This window comes from Rhinoraja longicauda, chromosome 34, assembly GCF_053455715.1.
Source record: "Rhinoraja longicauda isolate Sanriku21f chromosome 34, sRhiLon1.1, whole genome shotgun sequence".
Lineage (NCBI taxonomy): Eukaryota > Metazoa > Chordata > Chondrichthyes > Rajiformes > Arhynchobatidae > Rhinoraja > Rhinoraja longicauda.
In genome coordinates, this window is record NC_135986.1 from 13,587,396 (window position 1) to 13,606,257 (window position 18,862).

Below are 18,862 nucleotides of genomic sequence, written 5' to 3' on the forward strand. Positions count from 1 at the left end.
GCAAACTGGGGTATGTGTATCACTTTGCGTCCTGAAGTCAATCACGATCTCCTTTATCTTGCTGACATTGGAAGAAAGGTTGTTGGCTCAACACCAGGACTCAAGTTTCCCAATCTCCTTCCTGTACACTATCACATCATTATTTGATATCCAACTCACAATGGTGGCATCATCTGCAAATTTGAAAATTGAATTAGATTTGTACATAGCTGCATAGTGGTGGGTGTACAAGGAGTAAAGAAGGGGGCCGAGAACTCGTCCATGCGGAGCACCAGTGTTGAGGATTATTGTGGAGGATGATTTGTTACCTATCCTTGCTGATCGGGATCTGTTGGTCTGGAAGTCGAGGATCTAGTTGCAGCGATGAATGCTGACACCAAGTCCCGTGTGTTTGGAGATGAGCTTGGATAGTGTAATGGCATTAACGGCAGAGTTGTAGTCTAAATAGGATTCTGACGTAGGTGTCTCCCTTATCCAGGTGTTCCAGCTGTGAGTGTAAGGCCAGGACGATGGCATCATCTGTGGACCTGTTGTGGTGGTAGGCTGGCCGCTGGGTAGACTGGATTTAATGCATTCCATAACTAACCTGTCAAAACATTTCATGATGGTGGATGTCAAGGCCACTGGACGGTAGTCGTTTAGGCATGAGGTCTTGCTTTTTTTTGGCACTCAGATGATGGTGGTCCTCTTGATGCTGGTGGGTACCTCAGAACGGAGCAGAGATAGATCAAGGATGGCCGCGAGTACTGCTGCTATCTGGTCTGGGCAGCTACTGGAGACACGACCAGGAATTCCGTCTGGGCCAGTTACTTTTTGTGGGCTTACTCTCGAGAAGGCTGATCTAACCTCTGCTACAGTCACCCTAGAGATGTAAGGGGAGGGTAGGAGAGGGGCGAGGGGAGGAGGAAAGAGGATGCGTGGGCAGAGGAAGGGAGGGAAGGAGAAGGAAGGGGAGAGGAGGGGAGGGAAGAAGTAAGGGGAGTGGAGGGGAGGGAAGGAGAAGGGCAGGGGAGGGGAGGGGAGCGGAAGAGCAGGAAGGGGAGAAGAGGGGAGGGGAGAAGGAATGGGAGATGAAGGGAGGGAAGGAGAAGGGAGAGGAAGGGAGGGAAGGCGAGATCAAAGTCGAAGGTCAAAGACCGAGCATTTGGAAGGCCTCGCTGAAGTCTTCAAATTCATCCAGTGGCTGTGAGTGGGGAAGGGGAGAAAGAGAGAGAGAGTAAGATAATATTAGACATGGAGCAGGTGGAGAGGGAGAGGGAAGGTGGGAGAGAGAGAAAGGAGGGGAGAGGGGTTAAGAGAGGGAGAAGGTGAAATGGAGGGAGGGGGAGGGAGAGAAGGGGGTGATGAGGGTGGAGAAAAAAAAGAGAGAGGGCGATAATGTTAGACATAGAGGTGATGGGGGAGGGAGGAGAAGAGGAGAGAGTGGAAGGAAGGAGAGGGAGAGCGGGATGATAGGAAGAAAGAGAGGGGGAAATGAGAAGGGTGAAAGGTGATATTGAGGGAGCGGGTGGGAGGAGAGAGGGAGAGATGGGGTGTTGGAAGGCAAGAGGGAGAGGGTGAGGAGAGAGAGATAACTTTAAATAATGAGGTGGTGGAGGGAGGGGGAGGGAGGAGTGGAGGGAGGGAGTGGGAGAGAAACACAGAAATATAGAAAATAGGTGCAAGAGGAGGCCATTTAGCCATTTAGCCATTTAGCCCTTCGAGCCAGCACCACCATTCATTGTGATCATGGCTGATCATCCGCAATCAGTAACCTATGCCTGCCTTCTCCACATATTCCTTGATTCCGCTAGCCCCCAGAGTCCTATATGACTCTCTTTTAAATTCATCTGGTGAATTAGCCTCCACTGCCTTCTGTGGCAGAGAATTCCATAAATTCAAAACTCTCTGGGTGAAAATGTTTGTTCTCATCTCAGTTTTAAATGGCTTCCCCTTTATTCTCAGACTGTGGCCCCTGGTTCTGGACCCCCCATTTTTCCTGCATCTAGCTTGCCAGTCCTTTTATAATTTTATATGTCTCTATAAGATCCCCTCTCATCCTTCTAATCTTTCCAATCTTTCCTCATATGACAGTTCCACTATCCCAGGGATTAATCTTGTGAACCTACGCTGCACTGCCTCAATAGCATGGATGTCCTTCCTCAAATTAGGAGACCAAAACTGCACACAATACTCCAGATGTGGTCTCACAACTACACAATACTCCAGATGTGGTCTCACAACTGCAGAAGGACCTCTTTACTCCTATACTCAAATCCTCTCGTTATGAATGCCAACATGCCATTATCTTTCTTCACTGCCCATTGTACCTGCATGTTTGCTTTCAGTGCCTTGTGTACAAGGACATCCAGGTTTCGTTGCACTTCCCTTTTTCCTAGTCTGACATCATTAAGATAATAATCTCCCTCCTTGTTCTTGCTGCCAAAGTGGATAACCTCACATATATCTACATTATTATACTGCAAGGAGGAAGTGATACGGAAAAGGCGGGGGGATAAGGGAGGGGAGGGAAAGGGAGGGAGTTTATTACTATAAGAAAATAACTGCAGATGCTGGTACAAATCAAGTTATTCACAAAATGCTGGAGTAACTCAGCAGGTCAGGCAGCATCTCGGGAGAGAAGGAATGGGTGACGTTTCGGGTCGAGTCTGAAGAAGGGTCTCGACCGGAAACGTCACCCATTCCTTCTCTCCCGAGATGCTACCTGACCTGCTGAGTTACTCCAGCATTTTGTGAATAAATCGGAATATATTACTAATCTCCTCTGGCTGCGAGTGATCCATATCCCTCCAGTCCTGTACTTCCATGTGCTCATCTAAAAGTCTCCTAAACACCACTATCGTATCTACCTCCAGCACCACCCCGGCAGTGCGTTCCAGGTCCCTACCAACCTCAGTGTAATTAAACTTGTGCCGCACATCTCCTTTAAACTTTACCCCTCTCACCATAGCTATGCCCTCTAGTCTTTGATGTTTCCTCCCTGCGAGGAAAAGGTTCTGATTGTCTACCCTCTCATACCTATGATGCCACTTTCAGGGATCTATGAAACATCCTTGTAAAACTTCTCTGCACCCGTTCCATCTTAACGACATTCTTCCTGTAGCCGGGTGACCGAAACTGAACACAATACTCCAAGTGCGACCTCACCAACATCTTGTACAACTGTAATGTCCCATGTCCTCTGGTTCTTTATTCCCCTCCCGTGTAGGGAGGGGCAGGGGAAGGGGGGCACGCACCTGTAGAATTCTCCGGAGCAGACGTGAAATCCTCACTGAATTTGACTGGAGCCCGTCCCATCCTTTGAACAGGGATCCCCGACACGCCACAAAATTATCCCAGCAGTAGGAATAATCTGGGGGATAGAGGGAGAAAGCAGGGATGAGAGAACTTCCCCCTACCCTCACCTCTCCCTCTCCTCTTCTCTCACTGCCCCTACCCTCACCTCTCCCTATCCTCTTCTCACCTCCCCCTCAACCTTCCCACCCCTTCCTCCTGCCCCTTCCCTCCCCTCTCCCCTTCCCTCTCCCCCACCCCCTCCCTCTCCCTCTCCCCTTCCCTCTCCCCTCCCCTCTCCCCTTCCCTCTCCCCTTCCCTCTCCCCTTCCCTCTCCCCTCCCACTCCCTCTCCCCCTCCCTCTCCCCTCTCCCCTTCCCTCTCCCCTTCCCTCCTGCTCACCCTCCACCTCACCCTCCACCGCCCTCTCTCCTCCACACTCCTGCCCTTCCTACTGCCCCTATCCCCTCCCCTCACTCTACTCTACCCTCCTTCTCCCCTGCACTCTTCCTCTCCTCCCCTCCCCCTCCCCAGCCCTCTCCTCCCCTTACCATTCCCCGCCCCTCTCCTCCCCTCACCCTTCCCCGCCCCTCTCCTCCCCTCACCCTCCCCCACCCCTCTCCTCCCCTCACTCTTCCCCACCCCTCTCCTCCCCTCCCCCTCCCCATCCCTCCCCTCCCCTCACCCTTCCCCGCCCCTCTCCTCCCCTCCCCCTCCCCCATCCCTCTCCTCCCCTCACCCTTCCCCGCCCCTCTCCTCCCCTCACCCTCCCCCACCCCTCTCCTCCCATCACTCTTCCCCGCCCCTCTCCTCCCCTCACCCTCCCCCATCCCTCTCCTCCGCTCACCCTTCCCCGCCCCTCCCCTCCCCTCACTCTTCCCCGCCCCTCTCCTCCCCTTACCATTCCCCGCCCCTCTCCTCCCCTCACTCTTCCCCGCCCCTCTCCTCCCCTCACTCTTCCCCGCCCCTCTCCTCCCCTTACCATTCCCCGCCCCTCTCCTCCCCTCCCCCTCCCCATCCCTCTCCTCCCCTCACCCTTCCCCGCCCCTCTCCTCCCCTCCCCCTCCCCATCCCTCTCCTCCCCTCCCCCTCCCCCACCCCTCTCCTCCCCTCACTCTTCCCCGCCCCTCTCTTCCCCTCCCCCTCCCCCATCCCTCTCCTCCTCTCACCCTTCCCCATCCCTCTCCTCCCCTCACCCCTCCACTCTACTTCCCTCACCCTTCTCTTCCCCTCTCCACTCCTCACCCTTCTCCTCCCCTCACCCTTCCCCTCCCCTCTCTTCCCCTCACCCTTCCACTCCCCTCCCCTCACTCTTCAACACCTCCCCTTTACCTTCACACTTCCTCCCGTCCCCTTCTTTCCTCTCCCCTTCCCCTCCCATCCTCTCCCCTTCCCTCTCCTCATCGCTCCCCATTCTCACCTCACCTCCCCCCTTCCCCTCCTCTCTTCATTTCCCCTCCTCTTCTCTTCTGTCCTGATCTTACCCTCTCCCTACACCCCCCTCTCCATCTTCCTCTCTCTCTCTCCTCTCCCCTCCCCATACCTCTGTAGCCCCTCTACCTCTCCTCTCACCCTCAAATACCCATCTCCCAATCCACCCGTACCTCTTCCCCTCCCTCTTGCCATCTCTCTCCCTCTCCCCTCTCTCCAATCCCGTGTATCCATGTACCCCTCCCATCCCTTTAGCTCTCACCTCCCTCTCTCCCTCATCATCCACACTACCCCCAATCGCCGCCTCCCATATCCCATGACAACCTGGCCCCCGCCCTCCTCAGCCTCCTTGCTACCTCCCCCCCCTCCCGAGGTGGGGTCCTGATCCACTAAACTGTGCCCTCTCCCTCCTCTCTCCCCCTCCTTCTTCTTCACCTCTGTATCCCCTCCTCTTTCTGCCCTCCCCCTTTCCCCACTCCATACCTGTGTACTCTTTCCCACTCAACCCGCCTCCACCTCACACTTATCCCCCCTCCCCTCTCCCGCTCCCTCCCCTTGCCTTACCCATCCCTGTCACCCCCTCTCCGCTCCTCCCTTCATCCCCATACTTGTGTACCCCCCCTCTCTCCTCTTCCTCCCCGTACCTCGGTACCCCTTCCTCCTTTCCTCCCATCCACACTTCCCTCCTCACCTCTCCCTCCCGCACCCCACTCCCTTACCCATATCTCTGCACCACCGCCCTCCCTCTACCACCCACATCCCCTCCGCACCCCTCTTTCCCTCCCCACACCCATCTTCCCCCTCCGTCCCCTCCCTCCTCCCCACACCCATCTTCCCCCTCCGTCCCCTCCCCTCTCCCCAATCCATCTTCCCCCTCCCCACTCCCTCCCCTCTCCCCACACCCATCTTCCGCCTCCGTCCCCTCCCCTCTCCCCACATCCATCTTCCCCCTCCGTCCCCTCCCCTCTCCCCACATCCATCTTCCCCCTCCCACTACCTCCCCTCTCCCCACACCCATCTTCCCCCCAACATCCCCTCCCCTCTCCCCACACCCATCTTCCCCCTCCGTCCCCTCCCCTCTCCCCACACCCATCTTCCCCCAACATCCCCTCCCCTCTCCCCACACCCATCTTCCCCCCTCCTTCCCTCTGCCCCCTCCCCGTACCTGCGTACCCCATGACCCCCAGTCTGACCCTGCCCCCCTCAATCTTCGTAGCCCCCCGGGGTGGGGTCCGGAGCCCTGGCAGTAATAGAGTCTGGCCACGAATAGGCGGAGAGTGAGGTTGGGCCACCGCTGAGGAAGGAGGCGAGGCGGAGCGAGCACTGGGCACAGGGACTCCAGGAGGTATAGAGGGTGAGGCAGAGGGGCCTGAGGGGGTCGAGGGGCCAGCCAGACAGTATCCGAAGGAGCAGCTCCTCGGCGTGGGAGCCCTGGATATTCCGCAGGTAGCCGAAGTCCAGCGAGCGGGAGACCGGGCTGTCCCGCCGCTCCAACACGTAACACACGTATGTTTCATGCCTCCCTTTGCCCAGCGGGCATTGGTGAAGTGGTACAGGAACTTCTTCTTGCTCATCAGGCAGCTGCAGGGAGAGAGAGAGAGAGAGAGAGAGAGAGAGAGGGAGAGAGAGAGAGAGAGAGAAAGAGTGAAACTCCATTCGCAGAGCCGTGTCGCTGACTCCTCCGTTGTATGCGCGCACCAACATACATTAGAGTTGAGCTCCCTCCACACCGTCCTGTCGCCCACTCCTCCCAGAGGTCACACACATAGAGTGGAGCACCCCCGCACTGTGTAGTCCTCCCCCCCAGGGGTCACACACACAGAGTGGAGCTCCCTCCGCACCATCCAGACCTCCCCTCCATGCCCCCGCCGACCTACCCTCACTCACTCGCTCGCTCACTCACTCACTCACTCACTCACTCACTCACTCACTCACTCACTCACTCACTCACTCACTCACTCACTCACTCACTCACTCACTCACTCACTCACTCATTCACTCACTCACTCCTTCTCCCTCTTCATCCCGCTCTCTCTCTCATACACACATAGAGTGAAGCTGTACTCTCTCTCTCTCTCTCTATCTCTCTCTCTCACACACACACACACACACACACACACACACACACACACACACAGTGAAGCTCCCCCCCCCCCCCCCCCCCCTTGGCCCAGTGGGCACCAGTGAAGTGGTACAGGGACGTTTTCTTGCTCTCCCCTGTTAGAGGGAAGGGCAAGGCATGCAAACGTAAGGAGGCCTGGATGACGAGGGAAATTGAGGCTTTGGTCAAGGAGGTTTGGGACAGGCATAGGCAGCAGGGATCGTATCATTGGAGGAGTTTTGGGAACTATGGAGTAAACTGAAAAAGGAAATCAAAAGATCAAAAAAGGGAACAGAAGATAGGTCTGGCAGATCGCAATAACGATAATCCCAAGAGATTTTATAAGCACATGAAGGGAAAAAAGGGTAACCTGTGAGAAAGTGCGACCCCTCAGGAATCAAAGTGGTCAAAACTGTGTGAGCCATAGGAGATGGGAAAGGTCCTCAATGAGTATTTCCCCATCTTTACCGTGGAGAAAGACAGGAGAATGCAGTGTCCTGAGAGCAGTCAGTGTTACGGTCGCAGAGGTGCTGAAGGTGATGACGAGTATGAAGATAGACAAATCTCCTGGGCCAGATCAGATATATATGCAAAGGACTCTGTGGGAAACTAGGAAGGAAAGTGCAGGTGCCCATGCTTAGTGGTCGTTAATTACAGGCAAGGTGCTGGAAGACTGGAGGGTGGCAAATGTTGGGCCTCTATTCAAAATGGACTGCAGGGAAAAGACTAGGAACTACAGGCCAGTGAGCTTAACATCTGTGGTTGAAAGTTACTCGAGAGTATTCGGGGGGGATAGGATGAACATGCACTTAGATGGACAAGGGCTGATCAGCAGTAGTCAACAAGGTTTTGTGTGTGGGAGGTTGTGTCTTAAAAATCTGATTGTTTTTTTTTGAGGATGTGACCAAAAAAGGAATTTGACAAGGCAGGCTGCTCTGGAAGATTAGATCCCATTCAACAAGAGACAGCTGAATGGATGGAAAATGGCTTCATGAAAGGATGCAGAGGGTGATGGGAAGATTGATTTTCTGACTGGAGGCCTGTGTGGATGACAACGTACATGGCAGGGTTTACAAGTTTACAAATGGCACAAACGTGGGTGGTATTGTAGATAGTGAAAATTGTTGACAAAAAATTGCAGCAAGATTCTGATCGGTTGGACAGGTGGGGTGAGGAATGTTTAACGGAATTTAACACAGAGAAATATAAGAAAATAACTGCAGATGCTGGTACAAATCGAAAGTATTTATTCACAAAATGCTGGAGTAACTCAGCAGGTCAGGCAGCATCTCAGGAGAGAAGGAATGGGTGACGTTTCGGGTCGAGTCCCTTCTTCAGACTGATGTCAGGGGGGCGGGACAAAGAAAGGATATAGGTGGGGACAGGATGATAGAGGGAGATCTGGGAAGGAGGAGGGGAAGGGAGGGACAGAGGAACTATCTAAAGTTGGAGAAGTCGATTTTCATACCACTGGGCTGCAAGCTGCCCAGGCGAAATATGAGGTGCTGTTCCTCCAATTTCCGGTGGGCCTCACTATGGCGCTGGAGGCCCATGACAGAAAGGTCAGACTGGAATGGGAGGGGAGTTGAAGTGCTTGGCCACCGGGAGATCAGATTGGTCGATGCGGACCGAGCGCAGGTGTTGAGCGAAGCGAAGCGATCGCCGAGCAGGTGTTTGGTTTCACCGATGTAAACAAGTTGACATGTAGAGCAGCGGATGCAATAGATGCGGTTGGAGGAGGTGCAGGTGAACCTAACACAGAGAAATGTGAAGTGTTGCATCTTCGGAGCAATGACATGGGCAGAATCAACATAGTAAACGGGAGAGGAGACAGAGAGGGACCGACACAGACAGACAGACAGAGAGAGAGAGAGAGACAAAGACAGAGACAGAGAGACAAAGACAGAGAGAGAGAAAGAAAGACAGACAGACGGAGAGAGAGAGATAGATAGAGAGAGAGAAAGACACAGAGACAGAGACAGACAAGCAGAGAAAGAGACAGAGAGAGAGAGAAACACTCTCTTTCTCTTCATCTCTCTCTCTCCCATTCTCTCCATCTCTCTCTCCCAATACCTTTGTCATTTGATAATTGATTGCTTGTTGTTTGGAAACTGCTATTTGGCAGTATCGATCCTTCCAGTACTTGTGCTTTGATTACGAAGTAAAGTGAATAAAATCTATTTGCAGAGAAAAGAGTGATGCTCCTTCCTCCTCGCCTTGACCCAGCGGGCGGTCGTGAAGTGGGACAGAAACTTCCTCTTTTTGTTCCTCAGACAGCTGTTGGAGGGAGGAGATGATGGGGGGGGGGGGGGAGAGAGAGAAAGAGGGAGAGAAAAAGGAGTGAAACCACCTCCACAGAGGCGACTCCTCCTGACGCAAGCACGCACGAACATACATTGGGGTGGAGCCCGCTCCGCATTGCCCCGTCTCTCTCACACTCACGGGGAGAGGGTGGAGTGAATGAAAAACAAAGACAAACCCTCCCTCCCTTCTCGGCCCAGCGGACGTCAGTGCACAGATACCCCCTCTTGCTCACCAGGCAGGGGAGGAGAGGGAGAGGGAGGGCGGAGGGGGAGGGAGAGGGGGGATGGCAGAGACAAATAAAGTGTGAAACTCTTCACGGAGCCGTGTTGCAGAGTTCTCCCGCCCCCAGAAGCTAAACGGTCTCACCCAACTTCCCTCTACACCCACCGTCTCTCCCTCTCCCCCCTCTCTCTCTCCCCGTCACTCTTCCCCGTCTCCCTCCCCCTCTCCCCCTCTCTCTCCCCCTCTCTCTCCCCCTCTCTCTCTCCCCTCTCTCTCCCCCTCTCTCTCCCCCTCTCTCTCCCCCTCTCTCCCCCTCTCTCCCCCCTCTCTCTCCCCCTTCTCTCCCCCTCCCTCTCTCTTCCCCGTCCCCCTCCCCCTCTCCCCCTCTCTCTCTCCCCCTATCTCTCCCCCCTCTCTCTCCCCCTCTCTCTCCCTCTTCTCTCCCCCTCTCTCCCCCCTCTCTCCCCCCTCTCCCCCTCCCCCTCCCTCCCCCATCAATCTCCCTCCCTCCCCCTCCCTTTCCACCCCTTCCTCTCTCCCTCTCCCCCTCTCTCTCTCTCCCCCTCCTCACTCTTCCCCGTCCTCCCTCCCCCTCTCTCTCCCTCTCTCTCCCCCTCTCTCTCCCCCTCTCTCTCCCCCTCTCGCTCCCCCTCTCTCTCCCCCTCTCTCTCCTCCTCTCTCCCCCTCTCCCGCTCTCTTCCCCCTCTCCCCCCTCCCTCGATCCTCCCTCTCCACCGTGTCTCCACCTCTCCCCCCTCACCCCCTCCCTCTCTCTCCCCCTCCCTCTCCCTCCCCATCTCTCTCCCCTCCCTCCCCCTCCCTTTCCCACCCTCCCCCTCTCCCTCTGCCCCTCCCCCCTCTCCCTCTTTTCCCCCAACTCCTTCCTTCCCTTTCTCTCCCTCTCTTCCCCTCTCTCCTTCCTTCTCTGCTTCCCTCTCCCCACTCCCTCTTTCCCTCTCCCTTCCTATGTCACTCCCCAGATACACACACATGCATTCCCTCTCTCTTCTCTCCTGCACTCTCTCCCCTTCATCTCTCTCTCTCCATTCTCTGCGTCCCTCTCACTCTTCCCAGTCTTTCTCCTCTCCCCTCTCTCTCTCTCTCTCTCCTGTCTCCCACTCTCTCCCCAAACAGACACACACATACATTCTGTCTACCCCTCTCTTCCCACCATTGTCTGCTGTCCTCTCTCCTACTTCTTCTCCCCAACTCCTTCCCTCGCTCTCTTTCCTTCACTCCCTTCCCTTTTTCTCTTCTTCCCTCCACTCTCTCTCCCAGTTCTTCCTTTTTCCTCTCTCCTTTTCTTTCCCTCTTCCCCTTTCTTCCCTCCCACCTCTCCATCGCTCCTCGCTTGAGGAAGGGCGATCACTGCCTCCGTCAATGTAGATTCTGTCGTCTGGTCTCGATCAGTGAATGTCTTTGCAGGAGGAACATCAAACAGCGACAGAGCTAAATTCTTCATCGTGAACGCCCACACACCCCTCACTTGTACCGCCCAGAGGAGGGAGGAGGAGATTACCCTGCGCACCATCGCTACACCCACACCTTCCTCCCTCTGCACCGTCCAGTCACACGCTCCACTCCCCGCACCATCCCATCACACACTCCACTCTCCGTACCATCCCGTCACACACTCCACTCTCCGCACCGTCCAGTCACACTCTCCACTCTCCGCACCATCGTGTCACACTCTCCCTCCGCACCGTCCCGTCCCACACTCCACTCTCCGCACCGTCCCATCACACACTCCTCTTTCCGCACCGTCCCATCACACGTTCTATCCCTCCGCAACATTTTTTTAACCAAAAATAAATTTAGTCAATTATTTACAATAATATGTACAATACCAAAAATGCCTAAGTGCAAGTGCAAAATGCAAGTGAAACAAATATTCTGAAATGATTATTTCCCCATCCTTATTAAGAACTAGACCAAGTGGACCCATTGGGCCCAAACCTGTGCATTGGCGCAACACTCTCTCCTCCCCACTCCCTCCTCCCTTCTCACCCCTCCCTCCCTCCCCGGATCCCCCCACCTTCCACTCCCCCCTCCCTCCTCTCCCCTCCCCCCTTTCCCACTTCCACTCCCCAGTCCCCACCCCCTCCCCCCAACATCCCCCTCATCCCGACTATGGGTGATGTCTGTAATCTCCCTGTAATCCGCGTGGGTTTTCTCTGAGATCTTCGGTTTCCTCCCACACTCCAAAGACGTACAGGTTTGTAGGTTAATTGGCTTGGTAAATGTAAAAATTGCCTCTCGTGGGTGTAGTATAGTGTTAATGTGTGGGGATCACTGGTCAGCACGGACCCGCTGGGCAGAAGGGCCTGTTTCCGCCTGTATCTCTAAACTAAATCCATCACCCACTCCTCGAAATCCTGGCAGGTGGGCCCAGTATAGATGGGGCATGTTGATCAGCATGGGCAAGTGGGCCGAAGGACTAGAGGTCATAGCCTCAGAATTAAAGGACATTTTTTTAGGATCTAGATGAGGATAAATTTCTTCAGTCAGAGGGTGGAGACTCTGCCACAGAAGGCTCTGGAAGCCATCAGTGGATATTTTTAAGGCAGAGATACAGTAGATAGATTCTTGATTAGTACAATTATCGGAGGTAAAAGGGGCGATGGCAGGAGACCGGGGTCAGGAAGGAGAGATAGACCAGCCATGATTAAATGGCGGACTTGATGGGCCGAATGACCTAATTCTACTCCTATCACTTATGTGTCTCACCCCTCTCTCACCTACCCTTTCTGTTTCCCTCTCACTCTCCTCTCTCTCCCTCTCTCTCTCTCTCTCTCTCTCTCTCTCTCTCTCTCTCTCTCTCTCTCTCTCTCTCTCCCTCTCTCTCTCTTTCTCTCTCCTCTCTCCTCTTCTCTCTTCTCTCTTCTCTCTTCTCTCTCTCCCCCCCCCCCCTCCTCTTCCCTCTTCCTCTCTCTCACCCCCTCTCTCTCACACAGCTGTCGATGTGGTCGGTGAAAGTGAACATAGAGGAAATGGTTTCCTCGCCTCTATTTATACCTCACGGAGAGAGAGCGAGAGCGAGAGGGGAAAGGGGGCGGGCAGCAGATGGCTCCTTGGCCAGATGACCATGGGGTGGGGGCTACAGGTGTCCAACACCCTGAGCAGCGCGGCGCCCAAATTAAATCACGCCGTCAACCCTGAGCGGTCAGAGCATGACACCGCACTTCCTGTTTACCAGAGACTTTCTCTGTATCTCTCTCTCTGTATCTCTCTCTCTGCATCTCTCTCTCTATCTCTCTCACTGTATCTCTCTCTGTATCGCTCTCTCTGTATCTCTCTCTCTGTATCTCTCTCTCTGTATATCTCTCTCTGTATCTCTCTCTGTATCTCTCTCTGTATCTCTCTGTATCTCAATTCAATTTCAATTTTCAATTTAAAATACTTTATTGGCATGATAAGATACATCATTATATTGCCAAAGTATAGAACATAACATACATATTTAAAACACATGAATATAAAAACAAGTATACAATGCATGGGTCGATATGCCCCTGTACATATATATATATATTCACGCAATACATTTATAGCTCTTTATCAATTGCTACTCGTTCTTGCAGTTGTAAACAGTACAGCAAGGTATCAAGTTTAGCAGGTCGATATTAATTTCATTAGTGTCAATTTATGTATGAGTGTATGTGTACATGTTGGTTATTCACTGTCTCTCAGGTTGTGGCATGCTGTTACGTATTGTGCGCCAAGATGTGCCGTATTTCCGTCGCCAAGGATTATTCCTAGTTTTGATATATCGTCTAGCTCTTTAAAATCTGGGGTCGCCACACTGAGTTTTTCAAAATATATTTTTCTTATTTTATCGAATTTTTTACATTTTAAGAGGAAGTGCACCTTTGTTTCAACCTCATCTGTCAAGCAGTGACTGCATATTCTATTTTCTCTTGGTTGCCAAGATCTCTTCTGTCTTCCTTTACTGCCAGGGCCCAATGTTGGCAGTAATCATCGAGTCGGTCTAACTGTTGCGGCAGTCCCTGTTCTGTGGGAGACAACAAAACCAAGTCATCCGCATAAAGCAGGGATTTTACCTCTCCGTCCAGAAGACAGAGGCCTGGCGCTGTGCTCTGGTCCAACTTTACTGCCAAATCTTTTATGTACACATTAAACAGCGTTAGGCTCAGATTGCAGCCTTGCCAGACGCCTCTTCTCTGAGTGAAGAGATCAGTGCATTTGTCCCCAATTTTGACACCACATTTATTATTCAAATACATTGATTTAATAAGGTCATATACCTTTCCTCCTATACCACAATGGAGAAGTTTGTAAAAAAGCCCTTCGTGCCAAATAGAGTCAAATGCTTTCTTAAAGTCAATAAAACAGGCAAATATTTCCCATTTTTTGCTTGATGTATATGTTTTTCAATGAGAATGTGAAGGGTATAGATATGGTCAGTGGTGCGGTGTTTTGGAAGGAAGCCAATTTGGTTTTTACTGAGAATATTATATTTGCTAAGGAAATCCTGCATTCTATTATTTATAATACTGCGGAATAACTTCCCTAGGCAACTACTGACACAGATGCCACGATAATTGTTTGGATCTGATTTGTTTCCACTCTTATAAATGGGCGAAATAAGCCCTTGACACCAAATATCAGGAAAATAACTGTTATTTCTAATGTTTGGAGTTTTTCTCTGATATAAGACAATAGACAATAGACAATAGGTGCAGGAGTAGGCCATTCAGCCCTTCGAGCCAGCACCGCCATTCAATGCGATCATGGCTGATCACTCTCAATCAGTACCCCGTTCCTGCCTTCTCCCCATACCCCCTTGTATCTCTTTATTTATTGGTATATCTCTCTCTGTATCTCTCTCTCTGTATCTCTCTCTCTGTATCTCTCTCTCCGTATCTCTCTCTCCGTATCTCTCTCTCTGTATCTCTCTCTCTGTATCTCTCTCTCTGCATCTCTCTCTCTATCTCTCTCTCTGTATCTCTCTCTGTATCTCTCTCTGTATCTCTCTCTTGGTATCTCTCTCTGTATCTCTCTCTCTGTATCTCTCTCTCCCTCCCTCCCACTCTTCTGATATGATACAATAGAACTTTATTTATCCCAGGAGGGAAATTAATTTGCACAAAATCCATGAAACATGAAATTAAAGGGACGAGTGGAAAGGTTTTGGGGATGTGCAAAGAGTGAGGAGGTGGGGGGATGGGGGGGCGGGGCGGGGCGGGGGTCAGTCTCAGTCTCCCCTACGACAGAAGGGGAGCAGTTGTAATGTTTGATAGCCACAGGTAAGAAGGATCTCCTGTGACGTTCTGTCCTGCATCTTGTTTGAACCACTGTTGCTGAAGGTACTCCTCAGGTTGACCAGTGTGAGCTGTATTGTCCAGGATGCTCTGCAGTTTGAGGAGCACCCTCCCCTCCAAGATCATCTCCCATGAATCCAACTCCGCCCCCAGGATGGAGCCAGACTTCCTGATGCGTTTGTTGATACTATTGGCATCTGCAGCCTTTGCCCTGCTGCCCCAGCACACGACAACTAAGAAGATGGCACTGGCTACCATTGATTGGTAGAACATCTGCAGCATCTCACTACAGACATTCAAGGAGCGGAGCCTTCCTAGGCGGCTCTGTCCCTTCTTGTACAGGGCCTCAGCATTCCTGGACCTGTCCAGTTTACTGTCCAGGCACCCTCCCAGATATTTGTACTCCCTAGTAAACTGCACATCCACACCATTGATGGAGACAGGGGACAGGGGTGTTCCTAACATCCTAAAGTCCACCACCAACTCCTTCGTTTTGTTGGTGCTGAGCTGCAGGTGATTCAACCCACACCACTCAACAAAGTCGTTGACTACAAATCTGTATGCAGTTTTCCTCCCCTCACTGGTGCAGCCATCAATTGCAGAGTCATCTGAAAACCTCTACAGGTGGCAGGAGGCGGGGTTATATCTGAGGTCCGAGGTGTAGATGGTACACAGGAAGGGAAAGAGGACCGTCCCCTGTGGGGCCCCTGTGTTGCGCACCACAGTTCTGCAGCTTAACATATTGTGGTCATCCAGTCGGGTAGTTGGTGATCCAGGACACCAATGGAGCATCCACCCGCATCTTCGTCAGTCTGCACCCCGGTACAGGGTAAATGGTAGGGAATTGAGGAATGCAGTGGAACAGAGGGATCTGGGAATAACTGTGCATTGTTCCCTGAAGGTGGAATCTCATGTGGATAGGGTGGTGAAGAAGGCGTTTGGTATGCTTGCTTTTATAAATCAGAGCATCGAGTATAGAAGTTGGGATGTAATGTTGAAATTGTACAGGGCATTGGTGAGGCCAAATCTGGAGTATGGTGTGCAGTTCTGGTCGCCAAATTATAGGAAGGATGTCGACAAAATGGAGAGGGTACAGAGGAGATTTACTAGAATGTTGCCTGGGTTTCAGCACTTAGGCTACAGAGAGAGGTTGAACAGGTTGGGTCTTTATTCTTTGGAGCGTAGAAGGTTGAGGGGGGACTTGATAGAGGTTTTTAAAATTTTGAGAGGGACGGACAGAGTTGACGTGGGTAGGCTTTTCCCTTTGAGAGTGGGGAAGATTCCAACAAGGGGACATAGCTTCAGAATTGAGGGACAAAGGTTTAGGGGTAACATGAGGGGGAACTTCTTTACTCAGAGGGTTGTGGCTGTATGGAATGGGCTTCCGGTGGAAGTGGTGGAGGCTGGCTCGATTTTATTATTTAAGAGTAAATTGGATAGGTATATGGATAGGAGGGGATTGGAGGGTTATGGTCTGAGTGCAGGTAGATGAGACTAGGTCAGGGAGAATGGTCGGCGTGGACTGGTAGGGCCGGACAGGCCTGTTTCCATGCTGTAGTTGTTATATGTTATATGTTATATGAGTGCCGCAAGGCTCAATGCTGGGGCGCAACTATTTACAATATATATCAATGATTTGAATGATGGAATTAAAAGTAACACTTTTAGCAAACTAGCAATTTTGCAGGTGACACAAAGTTGGGTGGCAGTGTGAAATGGCTGGTTGCAGAATGACTAGGACAGGTTGAGTGAGTGGGCAGATGCATAGCAGGTGCAGTATAATGTAGATAAGTGTGAGGTTATCCATTTTGGCGGCAAGAACAAGGAGGCAGATTATTATCTCAATGGTGTCAGATTACGAAAAAGGGAAGTACAACGAGACCTGGGTGTCCTAGTACACCAGTCCTGAAAGTATACATGCAGGTACAGCAGGCAGTCAAGAAAGCTAATGACATTTTGGCCTTCATAACGAATGGATTTGAGTATAGGAGTAAATAGGTCCTTCTGCATTTGTACAGGGCCCTGGTGAGACCATATCTGGAGTATTGTGTGCCGATTTGGTCTCCTAATTTGAGGAAGGACATCCATGCTATCGAGGCAGTGGTAGGTTCACGAGGTTAATCCCCGGGATGGCGGGACTGTCATGTGAGGAAAGATTGGAAAAATTGGGCTTGTATTCACTGGAATTTAGAAGGAGAGGGGATCTTATAGAAACGTATAAAACTATAAAAGGACTGGACAAGCTATATGCAGGAAAAATGTTTCCAGTGTTGGGGGAGTCCAGAACCAGGGGCCACAGTCTATGAATAAAGGGGAGGCCATTTAAAACTGAGATGAGAAAAAACATTTTCACCTAGAGAGTTGTGAATTTGTAGAAGTCTCTGCCACAGAAGGCAGTCGAGGCCAATTCACTGGATGAATTTAAAAGAGAGTTAGACAGAGCTCTCGGGGCTAGTGGAATCAAGGGATATAGGGATAAGGCAGTCACGGGTTACTGATTGTGGATGATCAGCCATGATCACAATGATCATGGGGCTCAAAGGGCCAAATGGCCTCCTCCAACACATTTTTTCTCTGTTTCTATGTTTCTGTTAACCCAATCATTTCCGGGATAATTCTCGTAAATTCTCGAAACATCCGTGTAAATCTTTTATGCACCAAACGGACATCTCAATAAATAAACAGAAACACGTGGATAAATGTGAGGTTATCTACTTTGGTGGCAAGAACAAGACAGCAGATTATTATCTGAATGATGTCAGATTAGGAAAAAGGAAAGTGCAACGAGACCTGGGTGTGCTTGTACATCAGTCACTGAAAGTAAGCAAGCAGGTACAGCAGGCAGTGAAGAAAGCTGGTCTTCATAACGAGAGGATTTCAGTACATGAGCAAAGAGGTCCTTCTGCAGTTGTACAGAGCTCTGGTGAGACCACACCTGGAGTATTTGTGCAGTTTTGGTCCCCTAATTTGAGGAAGAACATTCTTGCAATTGAGGGAGTGCAGAGTAGGTTCACGAGGTTAATTCTCGGGATGGCGGGACTGTCATATGATGAAAGAATGGAACGACTTGGCTTGTATTCACTGGAATTTAGAAGGGTGAGAGGGGATCGTACAGAAACGTATAAAATTATTAAGGGATTGGACACGCTAGATGAAGGAAACATGTTCCCGATGTTGGGGGAGTCTAGAACCAGGGGCCATAGTTTAAGAATAAGGGGTAGGCCATTTAGAACTGAGATGAGGAAAAACTTTTTCACCCACAGTGTTGTGAATTTGTGGAATTCTCTGCCTCAGAAGGCATTGGAGGCCGATTCACTGAATACATTCAATAGAGAGTTAGATAGAGCTCTTAGGGCAAGCGAAAATAAGGGATATTTGGAGAAAGCAGGAACGGAGTACTGATTGTGGATGATCAACCATGTTCATCATATTGGCTCAAATGGCCTGCTCCTGCACCTATTTTCTATGTATCTATGTAAATAATTTGATTAAAATAAAAAAAGTACAAAGGCCCTAAGTCATAGAGTTATCGGCATACAGCATGGAAACAGGACCTTCGGCCTAATTTTCCCACACCGACCAACATTCCTCATCTACACTAGTCCCACCTGCTCCTGTTGGCCTATATCCCTCTCAAAATTTCCAATCCATATGTAGGAAGGAACTGCAGATGGTGGTTTAAACCGAAGACAGACACAAAAAGCTGGAATAACTTCTCTAGCTTTCGTGTCTCAACCTGACATGTCACCCATTCCTTCCCTCCAGAGATGTTGCCTTTCCTGCTGAGTTATGCCAGCTTTTTGTGTCTAATTCCTATCCACGTATCTAGCCAAGTGTCTTTTAAACATTGTGATAGTATCTGCCTCAACTACCTCCTCTGGCAGCTTGTTCCATACATGCACAAACACCAACTAAATTCTAAAACTAATGGAGGAATTGCCTTACCTAACTTCTTATTTTATTATTGGGCGGTTAATATTAAAAATATAACCTGCTGGTTGGATGACACTGATCAACAACCGAATTGGTTAAAGATGGAGAAAGAGGATTGTTTACCATTTGATATTGGTGCGATCCTCTTAGCTCGAATAAATTTAAACAAAAAAACATATGGAGGTAATCCGATTATACACAGTGTTATCCGTACCTGGAAACAATTAAAACTTACTTTAAAACTGAGTAAATTATCTGCTTTCCTCCCTATTGCGAATAACCCTTCTTTAAAACCGTCTGTCTTAGATAGAGGATT

At 50.9% G+C, this 18,862-nt stretch overlaps 1 protein-coding gene across 1 annotated transcript in view; it reads right to left on the bottom strand.

Moving 5' to 3' along the window:
* Nucleotides 1-1,064: 1,064 nt before the first annotated feature.
* aicda (activation-induced cytidine deaminase) overlaps nt 1,065-18,862 on the bottom strand; it is a 62,001-nt gene continuing 44,203 nt past the window's right edge. The window contains 5 exon segments of the mRNA XM_078428085.1: nt 1,065-1,183; nt 3,237-3,377; nt 5,870-6,000; nt 6,003-6,230; nt 6,233-6,285. Coding sequence (XP_078284211.1) covers nt 1,130-1,183; nt 3,237-3,377; nt 5,870-6,000; nt 6,003-6,230; nt 6,233-6,278 — 600 coding nt within the window. The 5' untranslated portion in view covers nt 6,279-6,285 and the 3' untranslated portion in view covers nt 1,065-1,129.